The sequence below is a fragment of the Poecilia latipinna genome, unplaced genomic scaffold (assembly GCF_001443285.1).
Source record: "Poecilia latipinna isolate Pla-1442-1.1 unplaced genomic scaffold, P_latipinna-1.0 Scaffold1175, whole genome shotgun sequence".
Classification (NCBI taxonomy): Eukaryota; Metazoa; Chordata; class Actinopteri; order Cyprinodontiformes; family Poeciliidae; genus Poecilia; species Poecilia latipinna.
The window spans coordinates 129,386-152,508 of record NW_015113791.1 but is presented as its reverse complement, the minus strand read 5'-3'; the positions used below and the strand labels follow the sequence as shown (position 1 = coordinate 152,508).

Below are 23,123 nucleotides of genomic sequence, written 5' to 3'. Positions count from 1 at the left end.
TCTCTTTCAGCAGCACATAAAAAGTGAGATACAAAATTAAATAAATACATGCATAAATAAATCATTAACTAAACAAACCATGAAACAAATATTTACATAATTTAATAACAATTCACTTATGTATGTCTGTTTTATTGTAGCTGATGCAGAAAACAAATAAAATGTGTATTTAGTGATTTCATGACATCCAGTGAAGACAAATCGATCCCAGATAAGACGCTGCAGATCAGGTGATGACACTCCAATACAGCAGATGGCGATATTAGAAATCTACTGAAACTTTTCGTTGTTTTCCAAAACATTCAGTCATGTTTCTGTTTTTATCGACCATGTTGACGATAATCTGCTCAGATCAAAATTTCTCCTACAAACTCAGAGGAAAGTTAGTGATCCATCACAAGAGCGGCCACCAAAGAAAGAGGTTAGCAGAGTTCATCGATAGAGGATTAAATTTATACTGTAACCGCTCCGCCCCTAAGCCCCGCCCACAGCCCCGCCCACTGACGGGTGTTGGACAAACTAAATCATTTCATGAGTTCACTTAATCACTTTTTTTCTTTTTTGTTTTTCATACCTACCCATTTTCTGAAAGGAACCTTTGTGTTTGTGAGTTTTGTACATTTCTGGTAAGTCCGTTAATCCTTTAAGGAGAAATTTCAGTTTCAAAAGTAAAAAATTTGCTAGAAAAAATGTAGACAATTTAAGATTAATTTCAGAAATGTTCGAGAAAAGATTTGGAATTTCTCAGTTTCAAAAATAAAAAAGTGTTTCAAAAATGTTCAAAAAAAATTCAAACTCAGAAATGTATTTTTTTTCTAGACAATTTCTGAATGTGATCTCAAAATTTACAATTTCCCCCCGCCAGAAAATCTTTTGACTTTTCAATCGCAGAAAATTTTATTTTTTTTCTTGACGATTTTCTAAATTAATCTCAAATTTTTGGCAGAAATTTATTCAGTTTTTCTACCTACATAATTATTATTATAACAAAAAAACAGATCTAAATGTACTTAATCAGCAAAACTGACTTAATTCAGATGTGAAACACAGAAGCAGTGTTGGGTTTTATTTTTTCCTCGGTCACGTGGTGTCGCATCCTTGCAGTGGGCAGACTGGCGTATCTTTACTGGGTTACGGAACCGCGGAGCAGTCGGGCTGGTTCCGCGCATAGCCGCGGGATACATCGGCTCTTTCCGCCTCTGCAGCCGGACGGCTGCGCTGCCACGGCGCAGGTAGGTTTCCGCTGCTGTGGAAATTATCCCGAGTGGGTGGCTGCAGCAAAAACACGCATGTTGCGTGTAAATAGCAGCTGCACATTACAGCGCTGATTGTGCAGCTTTACAGCAGCGTGGTGTGTTCAGGTACCGTCAGGAGAGTCGGAGGCTGCCGTTTCCCTGGTTAGTGTTGATGTGCTGCAGCTGGGTGATGCAGCGGGAAATGCATCGCAGCAGCGGAGGATCTGCAGGACAGGGAGCCTGTTGGAGAGGCACTCAGTGAATCATGACTCAGCAAACACCGAGATCCGCTCCAGCACGACAGGCGGGCGCTTCAAACCTGCGATTAGATTTAATATAAATACAATATTTTACTGTGAAAAGGAACTATAGTAAGGATGTGCTGCTTGTAAAGCTACACAGTAAAAATTAACAGCGATAATTTGGGGTTTTCAGCCTGTCATAAGAGAAAAAGTTATTTTTAGCATCAATTTATATAAAGGTCAGATTTAAACGAAATATTTTATTATCTAGCTCAATATTTAATTAGCAAGCTAAATATTTAGTTTGAAGCTAATTATTTTTGTTTATTTGTAGAACAGATCTTAACTAAGTATTAGCCAGCTAAACATGTAGCCTGTTAACTAAATACTAATGAATCAAGCTTAAATATTTAGTTTCAAATAAAATATTTAGTTAACAAACCAATTGTTTACTTAAATGTCTAGTTATTAAGCTAAGCACGAAATGTTCAGTTAGCAAGCTATTTACTTTGAGGCTAAACATTTTGTAAGCCAGATATTTAGTTTCAAACAAACAAAATAATGTTTGTAAAATGTTTAGCTTGCTAGCTAAATGCTTTGTTAGCAAGCTAACTATTTAATTTCAAATTAACTATTTAGTTAGCAAGTAAAAAATTTCATTTGAAGCTAAACTAAATTTACTTACAAAACTAAACATTTAATTTGATGCTAAATATTTTGTCTGTATACAAAATATTTACATAGCTAGCTGAGTATTTAGCTTCAAACTAAATGCTTAGCTTCAAACTTGTTTAGTTTGCTAAATATTAAGTTTGTTTTCACATTGGCTAAATACTGCTGCTAACTTCCTGGTGAGTATTTTGTTTCAAAGAGGAACCAGAGCCGTCTTCTGTCTGAAATCAGTTAAAGTCTGTCAGGTTGATTTTGTACAAATGAATTCTGAGTCTGCTGATAGTTTCAGGTTCAGACTCTGGATTTAATGTATATAGATTTTAATTTTGTTGTAGCCATTTTGGGAGAATGGAGCATTTAATTTGTCGGATTAACTCCAGTAAAGTCACAATCTTCCACTCTCTGTTTGCTGTGCATGAAAAACCTGTCAGTTTGTGAGTGTGGGCTGTGAAACTCTGCAAGATGTCTCTGCAACAATGCCAAGTCCAATTGTGTTAAAAAAAATCCCAAATCACAGGATTTGATCATTTACAACAACCCATCTGTACAACCAAGAGCTTTTCTTCAAGGTTTATTAAAACGGTACATTTGTTGCCTAAAGTAACCGATATGTTTTCCCACAGTGGATGTTTTATTTATAAATTATGCAGCTGCTTTGTTTGCTGATTTTATTCCCAGTCAGTACCCAAAGGAACTAAAGGAGAAGCTGGGAGAGAGGAAATGGAAGGACATCGTGTAATGAAGGCAATGAAGCTAGCTTTGGTTTTTAGTGCTAACAGTGGAGCACGTCAGCCATGCCTTTCAGAGCTGAAGCTGTTAGCCACCTGTCATTGCTAATGGTCAAGCTCTGTTAGCTGCCTTTCAATGCTAAAGTTGAAGCTCTAGTAGCTGTCGTTTTGTGCCTTGATAGCAAAGCTATGTTAGCCGCCTTACAGCGCTAACGGCAAAACTCTGCTGGCTGCCTTTCAGTGCTAACAGTGAAGCTGTATTAGCCACCTTTCAGTGCTAAAGACAAAGCTATGTTAGCAGCTTTTCAGTGCTAAAGGTGAAGCTGATTAACTTCCTTTTTAGCTCTAACTCTGTTGGCTTTATTTTGATACCAACGGTTCATCTTTCCATCTGAGGTCGTTGCCCACAGGTTTTATTTTCCTGTCTAGCCTCTGTTTTGGTATTTATCATTCACCTTTTGACCACACTGTGTGCTAACAGAGTATTACTCCAGCTTCATGTATCACCGTCTCCTTCAGTCGTTTAAAGCTGATCCATTCAAAGCTATCTCATTACACAGACATTTGATATTATCATTGTAGTAAATAGTATGGAGCTGTCTGAGCAGAAGCTGAGCCAGCGTTTGTCTGTCAGTAGCTTCATGTGGTTCAAATTGTGCAAAAATAAAAAAAAATCTCCTATAAGGAGACTATAGATTCAAGTTATTAAATCAGTTAATACAAAAATGAATCAGTTAATCTTAAAATGATGACACATACAATAGGGAAATGCTATGTTGTTGCATTTTATGCAATAAAATGTTTATTTTCTTATTAAAAAATGAATTTGTTTATTTACATCTTAGTGTATTTGAGATATTATAAAATAGGCTTAAGTGGTTAAATGAAAATCTGTAGAATGGGACAACTTTTATCCAATTGTTTGATTACTAAAATACTCACTAGCTGCCGCTCTAGATAGACTCATATTTTATATATCAAAAGCAGTTTCCTCAGCTTTAATTTCAGCCATATTTTATAGAAATTGGAGAAGAAATAAATGAGCTAAGACTAACTGTCACGGATAATTTTGTTGACATGACTCAATGCCTAGCTACAGCAGCTAACAGGCGTCACCAGCTATAGCAACTAATAGCTGTCCCTAGCTATAGCGGCTAATAGGCGTCACCAGCTATAGCAACTAATAGCTGTCCCTAGCTATAGCGGCTAATAGGCGTCACCAGCTATAGCAACTAATAGCTATCCCTAGCTATTGCGGCTAACAGGCATCACTAGCTATAGCAGCTAACAGTTGCTGTCCTATCCAGTGATAAATACTGATGGTGTTTATCTTTCTAACAGGTGAAAGTGATAACTCAAAGGTTGATGTGTCTCGTTTTGTCTTTCCCCTTCAGGTTATGCCACCCCAAAGGATTACTGGACCCCCTGCGGTGAAAGAGAAGGGCTGATCCCGTCCTTCTCCAGGTTCCCTCAGTTTCCCGCCCGATCCGTTCCCTCCTCTCCCCATGGCGATAACCGTACCTCCCCTTCAGTCCTAACCCCGTTAAACTCTTCCATCAACAGGTTCCTGCCCGTTAGCTCCTCTAAATTAGCCTTCGGCCGTGTTAGCTAGCCTGCGAGTCGAGACTCTTCCTGTTGGCTGCTGGTTTGGACTCATGGCTACTGGAGGCCATGATGTTCTGGCTAACCTACAACAGGTAGGAATTCCTTCAAGTTAATGTGAGTTTTATCTGTTCCAGGCAAGACATTACAGACATAAAGCTTTTGTTTCATTTCTAAAACTGACGTAATGTTGACATTCTGGACAAAACACTTCATTTAAATTAAAAACTTCTTGCTCTATCACTTTATTCTTGTTTTAATATTGCTTTATTCTGGTAATATTACGACTTTAATCTCATATTCTGATTACTTTAATCTCACACTATGATGACTTTATTCTGATAGTAATACGACTTTATTTTCATATTTACTTAATGCTGGGATCCAATCGACGGGCTTCGTTTAAATTTCTTCAGAAACTTTCTAACTTCACGTTGCCTTCCTTTGGCAGTTGGGGGTTTCCAAGGCCACCCGAACCCCCCCCCCCCCCCGTTTTCTGTGGCCGTGGTCTGCACTCGGATCGGCTCTCGGTTTATTTACAAGTATTATATTTTAACATTTTAGACAAATTTAATCACATACAGTGTTTCATGAGTAAATTTGTTTTGCTTTCTGTCTTTAACTTAACATAATTAACGTTGTGCATCTTAGCCACGTTTAATTTTATCACTGTTAGCTGCTGCTAACTGCTTATTGGAAGCTATTAGCTATTAGCTTGTTTATTTATTGTATTTTATTTAATGCAAGGCTTCAGAAGCTGCTGGGTGATGTTAACCACCAACAAAAAAACTTTAAATAATATTAGAATTTATTAATGTATTACGTAAAATAAAACATTCCCCAAAAACTGATGAAAATGCTGATACTACTGAATTGTTTTGAGCAATCCTGAGATTGAATGTGAAAGTACAGAAACGTCTCACACACACACATGCATACACACATGGCAGGACATCTGGGAGGTAAGACCTTTACAGCCTTTTGAATTTAACACACACTTTCCAAAAATGTGTGTGATCCAGAGCCGCTCAGACGGTCTTACAGAGAGACGGGCAGAAAGTGCAGCAAAGAAGAGGCTTTACATCACCAACCAGTGAATCATAATAATAATAATAATATTATAAACAAGCTTCTGTTTTCTTCCATCATCCATGTAAAATCTAAAATCTTTTTGGACTGTGGGAAGAAGCCCAGGCTGGGACTCAAACCCAGCAGCAGTGTCACCACTGAGCCACTGTGAAACCCTGATATTTTGCTCATAAAATGTATTTTTTTATTCACACAGATGGAGAATTTAGAGACCAATTAACAACCAGTCCTGATTTTAGACTGAGGCAGGAAGCCGGAGCGCCCAGAGAGAAACCTGCAAACTGGTAAAATATTTTACCAGTTATAAAAGCTGCCAGTGCTTCACTTTAAACAACAAAAACATAAACAGAAAAATATTATTAATTTTATTTAACTTAAGGTTTCCGTCATGTTTGGCTTATTCAGACATGTGAAATAGTTTTTTCTGGTGGAAAAAGTCATTTTCCATTACATCTGGTAAATTCAGGGTAAATTCAGGGTTGTCCAGTGATGGGTTGGATTTCTGCCCCGGTAGAAACCCGCTGCCCTCCTGCTGCCCCCCGCCTGCGCCGCCCTGCAGCAGGTGGCGCATTAAATGCATCCCATCCCCACGTCCCTCTGGTGATTAGCGGCTAATGGACGCCTCAGAAACCTGAGTCCGCTCAGGGATCAGACTACTTCCTGGGTCAGCACCAATCAGACGCTGAGTCAGCGACTTGTTTGAGGGTTCTGACCAATCAGAAGCTCCGCATGGAGAGGACACACCCCCAGCCCCCCAGGGAAAGAAGAGCATTATTTTCTGTTGCTGCTTAGCACTTCGATGCATTGATTTGTTTTCCCTGCAGCTGCAGTTTTAAAGACGCGGTCTTCTTTCTGTTGTCTGGGAGATTCTCAGATTAAAGGTAGAATATTTCTAAAATATTCAGTAACAAATAAAATTCAATTAGATTAATATATAGAGGCTTTCGAATGTTACATTTGAGGTGAATGGAGTTTACCTGGGCTGTAAATGCAGAGAGAGACAGATTGTTTTCATGCAGAGGAATTTATATTTTATTAAACTAAAACTTCACAAGATGCTCAACTTTATTCTCACATTTTTGCGACTTTATTTTTGTACTTTAAGAATTTAATTCCCCTATTTTTGCGACTTGTGTTACGAGGTTAGCCTAGCGTTAGCATCCATCGTCAGTAAACCAAAAACTGAATTATTCCCTTATCTTTGGGTGTAAATGGAGTTGGAGACTTTAAATGTGTTTTGTGCTGTTTTCCTCCAGGTGAAGGTGGAGGATCAGGATGCAGCTGAGGAGGAGGAGGAGAGCTGGGAGAAGGCTCTGTCTGTGGAGCGCTTCAGAGACGTCATCGGAGATTCGGCGTCCTGCAGCGCCGAGCGGATGGGCCGACTTTACACCGAGAAGGACTTTGAGTGTAAGCCTGGCGGCACAGGTTCATAAACACATTTAGCTTAATGTTGATTCATTTTATGTGCTGCTTTATGGCTAAACTATAACTAACTGGAACTATATGACATATTTATGAAACTAAACCATTAGAGATATTCGCCGTTTATGAATCTATTTATTAGCCTTTTGAACTGAAACAGATTTTATTTTTCCCACTAAAGCAGTTTACATCACATGACGGCTCTACGTAATTTTCCTAGTTCACAAAATGGCAGACTAGCATAAGTCCGCCACTATGCTTATGCTACTAGCAGACATGTCATTAGCATTAGCAATTAGCTTATGCAAACAGACTAATGGCTAGTCTTTTCCTCTTTAGTTAGCCATTAGCTGACGAACAAGCCATTTGTCTATAGAAATAATCGAATATCATTTAATCTTCTGTTAAGTATTCATTACCCAGTCAAAGCTAATAGAAACTAAACAGAGTTTAACTAATAAATGCTAGTAGAAGCTATCAAACACACTGAGAGCTAAAGCTAACTGAATCAGAGCTGTTGTAACGTTTTCCTTCTTCAGATCCAGTTTAGTGTTTTGTTTCGTTGGCAGATCACAGACACACGTTTCTCCACACACACCACCCGTTATCCACCCACCTGCCCACGCCGCAGCGCAAGCGGCCGCACGGCGCCGACCGCAGGCACAGGAAGAAACGCAAGAAAAAAAAAACCTCGTTGCCGCCCTCCGACGTCACGCCCACCATCCAGGAAGTAGACGAGGAAGAGGCGGAGTCTGACGCCGACGGACGCCTGGCGACCGCCACGCCCACCGAGTTCCCCGACATCCAGCCGCAGGTAAAATAAGTCTGAGAAACAAACGTTCCCGCTGAATGAACGGACCTTTCCTCTCTTCTCACTGAGCTTCGTCTTCCTCTCAGTTTAGCTTTGGGAGCCAAGAAGACTTGGAGGAACCGCTACGACTTGCTGCCGTCCACGTGGAAAACGAAGAGCGTTCCAGGAAAACGGCGCTCACGCTGATAAAGGAGGCGGCGAATAACGACAGAACCGAGGAGAAAGATGGAGGACAAGCAGCTTCCCAAAGGTTCACTGTTCCCTTTAAACCTGAACAGAAGCTACAGTTTGAAAAGTTCACCGTCTCTTTTCCCCCATATCTGATGTTTTTGTATATCCATTTATGTTTCTACTGCTCCTAAAAACAAGCCAAACACTTAAAAAGCCCACCAGCTGTTTTCTGGTGATAAGTTCATGTTCTTCGTCTCTAGAAAACAAGCCGTTTCAAAAATGCCCCGAATGTTAAGTCACTTCCATGCCCCGTTACCTAGCAACCCCAGCTGAGCCCCGTTACCTAGCAACCCCAGCTGAGCCCCGTTACCTAGCAACCCCAGGTCAAGTGATTTTATTTCTGTATGTGCAGGAAAGCAATTAATGATAATACAGAATACAAAATAAAAAAATCTGAAGTACAGAAATAAAATAATTGATAAAATACAAGAATACACTGATAAAATGATAAAATTAAAATAACTGAAAATAAATATAAGATTAAAAAATAAAGGAATAAAATTTTAATTGAATAAAAAATACACATAAAATAATAAGAATGAAATTAAATGTTCATGAATACTAAATATAAAATTAAAAAATAAAGGAATAAAAATGAAATAAATGAATAAAAAGTTAAATGTAATTATTAAAAATGAAAAAGTCCTGAATATAAAATAAAATAATAAAGAAAATGTATTCATAAAATAAATACTAAATATAAAATAATAAATATGAAATTATTTGAAACAAAATAACCAACTTAAAGAATAAAACAATAACAATTAAAAAAGATTTTTTTTGCATTCGAAGGTGGATTTTAGTTTGACACCCGGTTATCTTCTGAACACGGATCATAAAGTCAGAGGAAACGTGACGGAAGGATATTTTCTCCTTCTCTTGTTTTTACATAAAACCATTAGAACCAGTAACTGTTTCCAGTAGGAACCAGTAAGGAGCTCTGGACCCTGAATGTTGCATATTAATTGAGCCGGCTGGGCGCCTGACATGCAGAATATGAATAATTTGTTGATTCTGAATCATGCATGGCGTTTTGCTGCGGGAGGCCCGGGGCTCCATGGTGATTGGGTCGGGCAGAACCGACTCAGGTTTCCATCAGAGCCCCTGCTGGCCATCCTGCACCATTACAATTCACACAGTGTCAACAGAAAACTCTGGTTTAGTCATTTAAAATTAAACAAAGCTGGATTTAGTAGCTAATGGAAACATTTGCTGATTTTTCCTTTTGTTGATCTTATCAGTGCGTCGGAAGCCGTCAGTCCGGCGCCGAGCCGCGGCTGGCTGCGGCGTAAAGCCGTCCACCATCGGCTAATGGCCACCCAGCGCAGCAACTACGACCTGCGGGAGCGGCTCTGCATCGGCAGCATGACCGCCATGGAGGCCGCCGTCTACCAGCAGGTGCCCACCGACGAGGCCGAGGCCCAGATGTTGGTCAGCGCCGACCTGGACGACATGAAAAGTATGATCTGATTTTTATTCTGTTGGTTCATCAAGTTATATGAAGTTAAGTTCAAATCAATCAAATTCTGTTGAATCTTTCTGCCAATATGATCAAATCTGTTTTATTTTATTATAAAAGTTTTTCTAAAGCGCCACAAAATCAGTTTATATTTTATAGTGAAGATCTGGCGCCACCTGCTGGCTGAGTGGAACAAACACTGCTGAGATGAACGGCAGGATTTTATTCTAAAGAATTAAAACTTCACCTTATTTAATGCGAGGTGAATTTATTAAAGCAGAGAAACATAAATAAAAATACAAGTAATCAATAAATGAAATAAAATCTAAAGTCATAAATATTACATAAAAATAAGGAAATAATTAAAGTATTAAAATGAAGTAAATAAATACAAAGCAGGTTCTTAAAACTAAAAATAAAGTACTCAAGGAATAAATGAATAATACGAGTATTAATGCCAAAATTATATTCAGTATAACTTATAAGATTAAATACACTGAAGCCCAAACGTGGTGAATATTTGGTAAAAAATACCACAGAATTTTGCACATTTTTCAAACTTAAGTAAAACTAAACAAAGAGAAAAATCTGACTTTTAGTTGCATTTTAGGTGAAGCTGATGAAGCTCAGCTGCACCTGTTAACATGAAAACTAAATAAGACAAAGTGTCAGTTTCATCTGAATCTTTTAATAGGAGATTTTCTCATAAATCCTTATAATTTCTCCGACATAATTTCCGGAGTGTTTTTCTCCAGAGGAGCTATCTGCAGTGGAAGCGCTAACGAGTTCCTGTGTGTGGAGAGAAAAGCAGGTTTCAGAGTCAGGAGGCGTTAATTAACTGGCGGTGGAGTCGATTCCCCTTCAGCGGCGACCCTGCCTCTGGCGGTTCCTGCATCAACCAGAGCGGAGCGGCCATCGATGGCTCAGAGCCATCTGCCCTGAAAGCTGCAGCGCGTCGCATGCAGGCTGCAGGCTAGCAGCTGCTCTGCAAAAACACGGAACAGGAAGACGGACTGATATTTCATATTTAGTTACTTTCAGACTTTAGCTTCCTGTGTTCCTTTTTTTGAACACTAAAGGCCTGGAATGAAACCAACCTGGCAACACACAGGCTAACAGTAGTAGCTATGCTAACAGTTAATGTTTATTGAACGGATCCTCGACTAGCTAAACACATTTGACTAAAATGTTTTCATTTTCTCATAACCTAAAAATATTAGGTTATTGACTTGTGATCAACTGTTATGATTAGCTAAAGCTAACACCATCAGTAGGAGCTAATGCTGTTAGCTACAACTGCAGGATTAGCTAGAGTTAATGCCAGTAGCATGAGCTAACACCGCTAATTATCAATGAGATTATTTGCACAGCATATTCCAGCAACAGGATAGTGCTTTGCTTCATAAAGTTAGTTAACGACATTAGCTGTAGCTAAACCAGTAGCAGGTGCTAATGCCATTAGCAAGAGCTAATGCTATTAGCTAGGCAAAGTCAAAACAAATTGGGAGGTAATAAATGGATGCATGTAGCATCTTTACGTCTTTTGTAACAAATGTTTCTTACAAACTAGAGAAAATGTTTTTATCCTGATGCTAACTGCTAACAGCTGAGTTAGAAGCCCACCGACTCGCTCCTCTTCATCAGTTTGGTTCTCCTCTTCTTCATCACCTCTTGTCTTTTGTGCATCTCTTTAACTTCAACGCGTTTGGTTCAGATCTAACGTTACTCAGTGAGCCTGCTAGCTTAGCAGCTTCGTCCAGGAGACATTTTTACTGCCGGTTCTACATCTGAAATAAACTTTTCTCAAATAAAGACATCAATCAATCAATCAATCAAGTCTATTTGTACATGTTGTCAATGAGGGAGCTCAAATGCTTTATGTCATCAAAGCAGAAGAAATAAAACGACAACAGAGAACATTTTTTTTCTCCATATTCATTTGGAGAATGAATACGAGCATCAATAAGTTGATAAGCATCAACTTATTGATGCTTATCAATAAGTCGGTCAATGTTTCATCTGTTGTCCAAAGTCGACGGCGTCAAACTGAAGGAGGGAAACTTTCAGCTTGAAGACTTTCTGAATGAAAGCTTGTGGTTTTCAGTGAGGGCGGCGTGTCAGAAGCTGTTTTGGAAAGAGGAGCAGCGGAATAGAGGTCGTTCCGCGTCCTGCCCTGATCCGCTCCCCCCGTTCTGAATCCGTCGATAAGAGGGCGGCGCCACCGCGGCATCAATACCTCCGTTTCCATCCTGCAGCCTCAGATTGGCCTCCGCGCTGCCAGCAGGCCGCAGGTTCTGGTTTCTGTGCCCTCGCAGCGTGTCGGCTCGGTTCGCGGTCCGGATCGCTGGATGATCAGAGCGACCGGCAGCGGAGAGGCGGCCGGCAGGCGGATCGCGCGCTGGAGATGACAGACGTTGAGGGACGGGCGAGCCGCGGCATCGGCCCTTCTGACGCGCAGCATGAGCGGCGCTGCAGCGTGCTGCGCGGCCTCGGCGCCGCCGCGCAGCACTACGAGCGCCAGGGCTCCTTCTCCCTGGCAGACGGCTTCGAGGACTTTGAGGAGTTTGTTCTGGACTTTGACGACTACGACCTGCTGGAGTCGATCCACAGCCACCTGGAGGCGCCGCAGGAACCGAGCCGTGAGTCCAAACCGCCGAGCTTCCCTTCATTAGGAGGGAAAACATCCAGAACCAGCAGGAACCGGTGGGGCATCTTCACTGTGGACGAGATTCCCACTTAAATAGCTTCAGTTCAGCCTCACTGGAGGGTTTTGCAGCAGAATCTCCCTGACTTTGACTAGGACACTCCAAAACCTTAACTTAGTTTTTTGAGTTATTCAGAAATTGGCTGACTGGTGAGTTAAGGATCATTTACAGTTTCTGGTCCCAGCAAATGGTGAGATATTCTCCTTCCATATCTTCTGCTAGAGAGGCCCACATCACCATACTGCCACCACCGAGGTTGGCAGGAAAACTCGTTACGTCTGTGGTTTCCATCAAGCAGGAACCAAGTTAATAACGGAGGAGCTGAAGGAAAGGATGACGGAAACACCTGGAAAGTGTGGTGTGTCGTTCATCCAGTCTGTTGCCCCTAAATGAAATCATCTTTACAGGTCACCTAATTAGATGCAACATCTGAACAAGATCCCAAATTAGAAACTTTTTCTTCTAAACAAGATAAAAAAAACTTGATAATTTGAAAACAGAATGAGGAGCAAAAATAGTCGAACTGAAATGCAAAGCTTGTCAAAAAAAGAGATAAAATAAAGAGATGAATAAAATAAAACTAGATGTGAATCTGTGAAGTTTTGGGTTTTTTCCGTTTCATTCAGGTCGTTTTGTCGATCCGGGTCAGCAGCGGTTCTGGCTTTCACTCTCTGCCATGAATGCGGCCATTTTCCTCCTCCTGAATCCTGAATGACCTCTGACCCTTACCGATTCAGCGAGTGTAATCTGCTGTCTGTAGTTTTAGCTCTCGTGTTACTGGGAACTATTACATCACTGTCCTGGAGTTCTGGTGCATTCTGGGATATTTTTACACGACCGATCGATGAGCAGGAAGTGACTTTCCATGATGGGTTTGGATCTCACGAGGCGCGCTGCAGAATCGAGTCGGGACTTCCTGCCTGGCATCGATCGGCGGCTCCCATCGGGTCAGCGGCAGCCGAGCGGAAACATCTCATTGACTAACGCAGCGGTTCTGACCCACAGAACATCACATCGGGTCCGCACTGTTAAACAGAAACGGGAAGTAAAACGGAGCCATCTTTAAACATCGAGGGAAACCAGATGATCAGTAAACATGATGAGTTCATGCGCAGCGGTAGAACAGAGAGGATCTCTGAGCTTCGGGTTTCAATAAAAAGCTTGTCTGTTCAGGTGGCGTCCCCACAGCCCACTTCCTGTTAAAGTCAACATGTTAGCTGAGATTATAACAACTAACACACAGATCTCATGTGATGTCACACTTCCATGAACGGCTGGCAGCCATCTTGGTAGGCAGTTGCTATGACAACAGTAAGCAAGCCACAAGCTCTGAACCAGCTCTCCTCTCCTTCCTGTCCAACTTACAAACAAGAACATTACAACTATTAACTGATGACAGTTTTTAGTTCTCTGCTCACCTCTGTGTAGTACCAAGTACCAGGTACCAGTACTGTCAGTAGTAAGTGTCGGTGCTAAGTACCAGTACTAAGTACCAATGATGTTTACTGTCGGACTTACTGCCAAAGTACCAGAATTAGCTTTGCTAACGTAGCTTTTCTCTGCTAGCTAACGTAGCAGCTACATGTTTGTCGCTGCCTGGACTCTTTCTGTCAGTCAGCAGAACTTCGATATTCACAGGAGACGTTTGTACTTTTATGAATCCATTCTGCCTGCTAAGATGCTGCAGATCACTTCCTGTTCAGGCTGGTGGGAACATTGATGAGGTTAATCTTTACTGAAGTGATCTATGATGAGCAGCTCTACGTCACAGCGCCACCAGGCGACTCAGAACCTTTTCAAACACCAAGACGATTAAAACGAGACGTGTGGAAGTGACATAGCTAATGAAAAACAAAACCTGAAGTAATCAAAGAGGAACGATCTGGAGTCATAGATCTGGAGACGTAGATCCGAGTGGCGCAGATCCGGAGTCGCAGATCCGGAGTCAGTGCACAGCTTCAGTTCTTCCAGCTGGAAGCTGGAGACCAGGCTGACCTCTGACCCCTGCCTCCCACTGTGGGCCGCCTAGCAGCAGAACGTTTCAGGACTAAAGTCTCCGATCAGAGAAACTCGTCCAGCGTTTCTCTCTGGTGGCTTTTTTACACTTTGAAATATTTGTGTTGTAAATCGGTTTAAAGGTCTGCTGCAGTTGGACCTTCAGCGCTGCTTCTGATTAATAACTGGAATATTATTGATCCTAGTCAATAATATTTGTTTCTTGTTGATTTATCATGTAAGTCACTTTGAATTTTAACTTGCTTTATTTTTTAACGATTTTTCTGTAAACTGGAATATTGTCGTTGCTATTATGAGGTCCAGCCAAACAGATGTTTATTCCAAACATCTTAAGGGTAAACCAACATATCTGCATTTTCTACTCAAATAAATCCTGCAACTGCATTGGAGGATGTTTAAAGAAGTTAAATTTGTCTATATTTTACAGAACATGGTTTCAGTTTTTCTCAGAAGTGTTCGACTCTCTGCTAGTCTCTGTTTTAAAAACAAAGTTGCTCACTTCTCTAGGTTTGTCGCTGGTTGATTATTTGTAAAAGCAAAAAATGTCCCTGAGTTTGTCACTAATCAGCTTTTTGTAAATCTGTGGCTCGTTGCTCTGTGGGTGGATTGTTGTTTCACGTTGAGCACGCTGCGTCTTTTTGCCGCTCTGACTTCGTTTGGGTTTTCAGGCCACAGGTTTGAGGACAACCCCGGCGTTCGGCGCCACCTGGTGAAGAAATCCTCACGTTGCCAGATGTCGCGGTCCAGCATGAGCTCCACGCCGCTGTCCAGTCTGAAGAAGAAGAAGCGAGCGGCGGATAAGAAGACGCACGAGGTCCGCGGCCTTTCGGGGCAGCTCTGACGCGTTTTCGCATCTCTACGGCGTTTAAAAGTGGATGTTTCTGCTCCGCAGCTGTTTGTGGAGCTCAACGAGCTCATCGTGGACAAAGACCAGGAGATGCGCTGGAAGGAGCGAGCGCGTTGGATCAAGTTTGAGGAGGACGTGGAGGAGGAAACGGACCGCTGGGGAAAACCTCATGTGGCGTCGCTGTCGTTCCGCAGCCTGCTGGAGCTTCGCCGCACCATCACACACGGTAAACCGCTGCTTCCTGCTCCGGGTGGTGCTCACCGGTTCCAACACTGGTTCCTGTCTGTTTTCCAGGCGCTGTCCTTCTGGACCTGGAGCAGAACACTCTGCCCGGCATCGCCCACCTGGTGGTGGAAACCATGATCATCTCGGATCAGATCAGAGCGGAGGACCGGCCCGGCGTTCTGCGAGCGCTGCTTCTCAAACACAGGTCAGCCGGCCGGCCGGTTCTACGCGTTGCAGAGATCCGCTTTCAAATATTTAAACATTTATCATAAACATTAGTTCTGCTAAAGCGCTATGTCAACGTGGCGTTTAGCTGGAGCTAATGCTAAATTGCTAACTTAAGCCATGTGTCAGAGACTCGTGTTAGAACGTGGTATGTCGCCCTCCACAGGGTAAAATGTGTCACTGCTCACCTTCTTGTACAGTTTGTGCTTCAGGAAACGGGAAACAGTGGAAGCTAATTTTTTTTCAAAGTTAGCAAAACACGCTAAAGCGCTAAACCAAGAGCTAACAGATTCAGACCTGGAGACACTTCTGCATCCTTTCATCACTTCACTGCTGAGAACCAAGTCATTTATTTTAAAGCTAGCGAAAGGCTTTTCCTTTCACCAGCTGGACGTCTGATCCTAAATATTTACCTGGTTCTTCCTCTAGTAAAAAGTCAAACTCTCCTCCAAAAGCAGAAGCGACTAACACATCATGAGGTGATGGCGCTGATTTAGATCCAATTAATTTGTCCGAAGCTTTCTCCACTGATCCAACTTATTGATCGGTGAGTCCTGAACTGAGCTGATCAATGAATCGATCCGTTCTTACCTAACAGAGCACAGTTACTCTGCGACACTGGAGGAAACCAACTGTTGGCGCTAATCCACATGTTGCTCATTTTGAAAACATTCGGAGCAGTTAGCTTCCCCTAACATTGATTTAGGGGAAGCTAACTGCTTCCCCTAAATCAATGTTCCCAGATACGTTTTAATTTACTTTAATGTTCTGTAAACCTTCAGCTGAATAAAGTTCAACATCTAAAATAAAACATGGACAGTAGACTTAGCTTTAGCTTCCGCTAACTACTGCATTGATATAGCAGCTTAGCATTAGCTTGTGGTAGATGCCATGTTTATATTGTGATTTAGCATTAGCTCCTGCTAAGTTCTGTGTTGGCTCCTAAACATTAGCAGAACTAATGTTTCTGATTAGTGCTTTAGGGTTAGCACAGCTAGCTTCTTAACTAACGGTTCCCACTGCTGGAGGTGAAGAACAGGAAGTGACTTCAGGATTCCTTCCAGAGTGAGAAATGAGGACGTCGTCATCCAGAAGCAGCTCTGCTAACCTCAGTCCTGCCGCCATCTTGTTTCTAAAGATTAGAGGCTTTCTCCTTAAACTTGTCCAAGCAGTCAGACTGGTTCATGACCTTTCACCTTTAACCTGCCAGCTGAGGCCTGTGTATGCAGCAGCAGAATGAGCTGGCTGCTTTCAGCACTCGACAGATGGAGCGAAGCAAACCACCAGCTGGTCTTCATGCGCTCATTTCGCCTTCCACGTGAATCCCCGGGGCGTCTCAGGCGGCTGCTCGTTTGGGAAAAACAAACGCCGCTGTTAGAGTCATCGCCGGCCGGAGGGATCAGATTTACGACACGGTCAGAGGCGCGTTTAGGTGCTGCTGAAACCCAGCTCATTTCTCTGAGCGCTTTAACGGCCCCAGAGGGAGCCGCCTGACATCAGCGTGGCTTAGCGCTCCACTTTGCGCTCTTTTGTCTCGGGGCGATGTCACGTCCAATTTCACGGGCGCTCTTACAGGGCCATGTGGACCTCATGATGGCGGTGATGTAACCCGGCGGTGATGTAATGAATCTGCTGAAAAACCCGAGCTAGTGGGAAAAATTCCTGTCCAGGAGGCTGGGATGTGATCGCCACGACACGCACGAAGAGCAACAACGATGAATTTAAAGGCTCTGTTCGGGTCAGGCTGCCCAAGCTGTCCGTCTAAACAAAAACAGTATTATTCATGTTCTCATTTATTTGACAAAAACAATGACATTTATCTCACACAGTAAAAGGCCAAAATTCAGTTCTCTTTGCAGATCCACACCTCCGTAAAAACCGAGAAACGCTTTAGCCAAGTTTGTCCCCTTTTACTGTAAATAAGTCAGATATTCTTAGACGTCGTCGTTTCACATGGATCTAGATGCCGTCTGAAATAAATGGCTCCAAATGAAAATACTTAGTCTGAGATGTTGACATGTTTTGGATCAGAAAGATGATGAATGATGTCGTCATAATAATACAACTGAAGCAACTGGAATTTAGCAGACTGGAGATGCATTCTGGGATTAAATGTGCCAGAATAATTCAGTAGCCTGGAAGGGTTAGCAACCTGCCAAGCTAAAAACAGCACAGCAGAAGTTACGTCTGTTTCAGCATAGCTTCCATTTAACAATAAGTTCTGATTTAGATCAGTTTGTTTAGCATGGCTTCAGTTTTAGCATATATTTTATTCTGTTGTAATTTCAGTTTTAGTACAAGTTAAATGTTTACATGAATTTAATTTTAGAATAAAATTTGTGTTAGCATAACTGGTTTTAGCCTGCGTTATGCTAAAACTGAGGCTAAAACTTAAGCTTTTGTTTTTAGCATCTCTTCCATTTTTTGCATATATTCAGTATGGGCATAACTTCAGTTTTAGCATAAACCCAATTTTAGCAATAATTACATTTATTAACATGCCTTTCATTAGCATGACTTCCATTGTGGCTTTGTTGGCCCCTTTGGGCCACCGTAGAACAAGGATCCAGTCCAGACGTCTTGGCTCTGTCTTAATGAGAGGATGAGGAGAACATCGTCTGAAGGAATTGCTGCTCCTAGAAAGAAACTCAGAAAGTCACTGAACAGTGGAGTTATATTTGCTTTTCTCTGACTTTTCGTCCTGGTTTCTCCGATTCCTCTGCAGCCACCCGAGCGACCTGAAGCACCGCTTCCACCGCCACCAGTCGTCAGGCAGTCTCCACGGCAGCTTCAACCACAACCACGTCCAGGAGACCAGCCTGCCCCTGGTGGCCGAGGAGAACGACGACAAGGGGCCGGTGTACGACCCGAAGCAGGACGTCTTCGTCAGCCTCTTTGTAAGAATTAAAGGGCCGGTACAGTGTGCTCTCTATTCACATTGAGCCATTTTACAGCGCAATCCAGTAACTATGCTAACTTCAGTTGCTATAAAAATGGAATGTAAATCAAATTTAATGTCTTGAAATTAGGGCTGTGTATCCTTAAGAAGCTTCTGCTCTTTCAGGATCTCTACCTTCAGAAAGTCATTACAACATGGCTCCCATGTTAACCCTTTAACCACATTTTTACCAGCGCTGCATATTCCAAAGTTAGCATATTAGCTAACTTTGGAATATGATCTAATCTTATCTTGCACGCTACGGTATTTTATACTGAGTAGAGTAAATCGATGTTTATCAACATGCTAGTGATAGCGTACATGCTAATGGTAGCAGTTACACTAACATTAGCATTTAAGCTAATTTTGATGTAAAATCTCAATTTAACAGACTGAACAGAGTGAATAAATGTTACTCAACATGCTAGTGACAGCATACATGCTCCACCAGGTGTTTGCTAACACCTGGTGTTAGCAAGCACAGTTTGCTAGCACAGTTTGCTAGCACAGTTTGCTAACACAGTTTGCTAACTGCTCCTGGCTAGTCTGAAGGAGCAGCACACCGCTTCCTGCTGATCTGTGAGGCAGAGTCTTATTAGCTTGCAGCTCAGAGGAGGAGTTTCTGGTTTGCATTAGGACTTGAGACGCACCAGTAAACAGGTTTCTGTTCGGTTCTCACGTGTTGGACGTGGCAGTAAAGAGGGAGACCTCTCCGCTGTTCTTCCTTCCTAGAAATCCCTCCACCCTGTGCCTCCGGAGCATCATCCAGCTGCTGCCAGGTCCCTCAAGCTGCTCGCCAAGATTCCCAAAGACGCCGAAGCCGTCATTGTTCTAGTCGGTAAGCGTTTCCACATCGTTATTTTTGAAAGTCCTGCCGGTGACGGAGATAAAGCCGCTCCTCGTTTCTCAGGATCGGTGGAGTTCCTGGAGCAGCCCGCCATGGCCTTTGTCCGGCTGAGCGAGGCCGTCCTCCTGGAGTCTGTGCTGGAGGTTCCCGTCCCGGTCCGGTTTCTCTTCGTCCTGCTCGGCCCCAGCCAGTCCAATGTGGACTACCACGAGATCGGACGCTCCTTCGCCACGCTAATGTCTGAAAAGGTTCATGTTTCAACGCCTGCGGACTCAGTTTAAGACATAACTCTCTGCCCAACTGTTAGCATTGAAGCTCGTAAGGTTTGCATTCTGAATTGAGTAAGTCAGTGTTGGTCAACATGCTAGTTATAGCGCACATACTAATGGTAGCAGTGAACTAACATTAGCATTTTAGCTAGTTTTGACATTAAGGCTAAACTTATGATGATACTAAATGGAGTAAATCAATGTTAGTCAACATGCTAGTGACGGCACACATGCTGTTCATAGCATTGTAGCTTCATGGATGCAGAGCAGCGGAGAGAGGAGGGGGAAAGTCAAACCATCCATCGGCCAACATTCAGATCCCCTACTCCAGCATCTTTCTAACCAAACGGCCACATAGAGAAGCTGCAAAAGCAAAGGAGGTGGATTAGCAGTGCTTACCAAAAACCGATGGTCATCCAGGACATGTTGCTGTTAATATTGTCTCATTACTGTCCGGTCCGGTTCTGTTTGGTTGCAGAACTTCCATGAGGTGGCGTACTTCGCAGACGACAGGCAGGACCTCCTGAACGGCATCAACGAGTTCCTGGACTGCAGCATCGTCATCCCGCCGTCGGACGTGGAGGGCAAAGACCTGCTGAAGACGGTGGCCGACTTCCAGAAGCAGCTGCTGCGCAAGAGGAGGGAGCGAGAAGGCAAGAAGCTCCAGACCGCCTACGGAGTGGAGCAGGACAGCAAAGGTACCGGGCCAGAACCCGCAGCAAGCACTGCGCTTTAATTCCTCACTTAGTTGTTTACTTTTTCATTTTTTACATCCTTATTTTTGTTCCCCGTTTGCTCATTTATTTTTTATTTTCAGATTTATCATTTATTTACTCTTTTCATTATTTTCTTTATTTAAAATGTTTCTATTTGTTAGTTTTGATTCTCTTCCTATTTTTCCCCCTTTTCAACTTTATTTCCTCATTTATGTATCAACTGTTTTATTTCCTTATCAAGTGCCTAAAAGGCCCCCGCACCACAGCTTGAACCCCGCTGACCTGTATCTTTCTCCCTGCAGCCGAGGCGAGTCCAGAGGAAGAGGAGGAGGCGGAACAGGAAGTGGACCCTCTGAAGCGCTCAGGCGTCCCGTTCGGGGGCCTGATCCACGACATGCGGCGCCGCTACCCGCAGTACGTCAGCGACCTGCGGGACGCCCTGGACACGCAGTGCGTCGCCGCCGTCATCTTCATCTACTTCGCCGCGCTGTCGCCCACCATCACGTTCGGAGGCCTGCTGGGTAATCCGCGTCGCCATAGCATCCACGCCGCTGACGCTCCGCCGCTGACGCTCCTCTGCTCTGACTCTCGTTCCAGGGGAGAAAACCGAAGGCCTGATGGGCGTGACCGAGCTCATCGTTTCCACGGCAACACTGGGAGTTATCTTCTCCCTGCTGGCAGGTCAGCCGCTCCTCATCATCGGTTTCTCCGGACCGCTGCTGGTGTTCGAAGAGGCTTTCTACAAGGTGACCAGCCAGCCAACAGGGTTAGGACTTGTTGGCGCCCATTAGCATCAGTTAGCATCAGTTAGGGTAGTTTATTCTTGGTTAGCATCAGTTAGGGTAGTTTATTCTTGGTTAGCATCAGTTAGCTTTGGTTAGCTCGCTAACTCCTTGTCTGTCTCAGTTCTGTCAGGCGCATGACTTTGAGTACCTGACCGGCCGCGTCTGGATCGGCTTCTGGCTCATCTTCATCGTCCTGGTGATCGTGGCGGCAGAGGGAAGTTTCCTGGTCCGCTACATCTCGCCGTTCACCCAGGAGATCTTTGCCTTCCTCATTTCTCTCATCTTCATCTACGAAACCTTCTCCAAGCTCATCAAGGTCACAGATTTGTACTTTTAACACTTTCTTGGAGTGAGACAGATAATCTGCCTTCTCTCAGTGCTAACTAGAAATAACCTTGCAAGCTAGGCTAGCATTCAAGATTATTTCAAATAACCTTGAATGCTAGCAACCAATGAGGGTAGCATAGGGTCATTGGTCGCTATGCTGCTTAGCATAGCGACCAATGACGGCAGATAAATGATTTTCCAGTAACTAAGTTGTTTCTCCACAATTAGCACATCTAATAGCGAGTACATGAGGATGATTGACAGCGCTAAGCCCCTCCTCCTGGCTCTTATTGTTTGTCTTTGTTGCATTTCTTCAGACGGCGATGGCAGCTCAGGGAGAAGATCGATCTTTTCACATATTATGTCCTGACGCCAAACTTTGTTTTCAGCGAAGCTGAACAGTTAAACGATGAATATCTTCCCCTTATTAAGCTAACCCCTCTCAGTGCGGCTAACGGTCGTAGCATCTTCTTGCTTCCAGGTGTTTAAGGAGCATCCGCTGATGACGGTTTACCCGTCGGACTCCACCGTGGATGTGGACAGTCCGGTCCTCAACCAGCCCAACACGGCCCTCCTGTCCCTGGTGCTCATGATAGGAACCTTCTTCGTTGCTTTTTTTCTCAGGAAGTTCAGAAACAGTCGCTTTCTGGGCGGCAAGGTAACAGTTTTCACCTCTTACCGGGTTTATGCTAACATGTTAGCATCACATTATGCGTTTTTGCGGCATCCTTTTAATGTACATGCATATTTTATAAATAATGGGAAAGTGAAGATTCTTGAGATTCCAACGACGCATGCCGATCAAAAATAAACTCTGTAAACACTTTTATCAAACCACTGAGAAATATGAAATGATGTCCAACCCTCTGTTTGAAGCCTCGATACCATGTTGGTGTAGCATTTAGCATTAGCTTCCTCTACATACCATGTTGGTGTAGCATTTAGCATTAGCTTCCTCTACATACCATGTTGGTGTAGCATTTAGCATGTGTGAAACTAATTTTATGATTAGCGCTCTAGGGTTAGCACATCTAACTCTTTAGTTGGCGGTGCCCACTATTGGTTGGACTGTAAAATGTATAGTAGAATGAAATGGCGTATAGTAGCATGTATTAAAATAAAATGACCAAATGCCATCAGTGGAAACGAGGGATCCTCCTCCTCACTCAGTTGAGATTAGGATCTTCTTAACGGTTTTAGCTGCCATAATCCTGGTTAATTTGCTGTTTTTTGACGTTTTCTCACGTTTCTTTCTCAGGCTAGAAGAATTATCGGCGACTTTGGGATTCCCATCTCCATCCTGCTGTCCGTACTGGTGGACATCTCCATTCCTGACACCTACACTCAGGTGAGCTCAGGCCGTGGCGTCCGTCACATCGACATTACGGAGGTCTCATCTCTTTCCGTTTGTCTTCCAGAAACTCAACGTGCCGTCTGGGTTTTCCGTCACATCTCCCGACAAGAGAGGCTGGCTCATCAGTCCGTTCGGAGACAAGCAGCCGTTCCCAACATGGATGATGGGAGCGTCCATCGTTCCCGCTCTCCTCGTCTTCATCCTCATCTTTATGGAAACGCAGATCACCTCGTGCGTCTCCCCGGCGACACACCAGGATGTTTACGGAGATAGAAAACTCAGAATGTTGATATTAATCTCATGTATTTAAAGCAGTGGTCCCCAAACTTTTTCCTGTGAGGGCCACATAACTTTTCCCTTTTCTGGTGGGGGGCCGGA

General features: G+C 43.1%; 1 protein-coding gene across 10 annotated transcripts in view; it reads left to right on the top strand.

The window, feature by feature from the left end:
* Window positions 1-1,075: 1,075 nt before the first annotated feature.
* slc4a3 (solute carrier family 4 member 3) overlaps window positions 1,076-23,123 on the top strand; it is a 34,723-nt gene continuing 12,675 nt past the window's right edge. For 2 of the 10 annotated variants that reach the window (XM_015053321.1, XM_015053320.1), the window contains exons 1-19: window positions 1,076-1,232; window positions 4,272-4,574; window positions 6,825-6,975; window positions 7,560-7,804; window positions 7,888-8,051; window positions 9,274-9,491; window positions 14,881-15,026; window positions 15,105-15,285; window positions 15,354-15,489; window positions 18,235-18,406; window positions 19,180-19,285; window positions 19,358-19,542; window positions 20,042-20,261; window positions 20,579-20,800; window positions 20,877-21,025; window positions 21,186-21,380; window positions 21,873-22,049; window positions 22,650-22,739; window positions 22,810-22,976. In XM_015053321.1, coding sequence (XP_014908807.1) covers window positions 4,533-4,574; window positions 6,825-6,975; window positions 7,560-7,804; window positions 7,888-8,051; window positions 9,274-9,491; window positions 14,881-15,026; window positions 15,105-15,285; window positions 15,354-15,489; window positions 18,235-18,406; window positions 19,180-19,285; window positions 19,358-19,542; window positions 20,042-20,261; window positions 20,579-20,800; window positions 20,877-21,025; window positions 21,186-21,380; window positions 21,873-22,049; window positions 22,650-22,739; window positions 22,810-22,976 — 2,966 coding nt within the window. In that variant the 5' untranslated portion in view covers window positions 1,076-1,232; window positions 4,272-4,532. Of the gene's footprint in view, window positions 1,233-4,271; window positions 4,575-5,764; window positions 5,853-6,161; window positions 6,450-6,824; window positions 6,976-7,559; window positions 7,805-7,887; window positions 8,052-9,273; window positions 9,492-11,602; window positions 12,131-14,880; window positions 15,027-15,104; window positions 15,286-15,353; window positions 15,490-18,234; window positions 18,407-19,179; window positions 19,286-19,357; window positions 19,543-20,041; window positions 20,262-20,578; window positions 20,801-20,876; window positions 21,026-21,185; window positions 21,381-21,872; window positions 22,050-22,649; window positions 22,740-22,809; window positions 22,977-23,123 lie in introns of those variants that run through there. The other 8 variants (XM_015053327.1, XM_015053325.1, XM_015053323.1 and 5 more) reach the window with 8 other exon arrangements.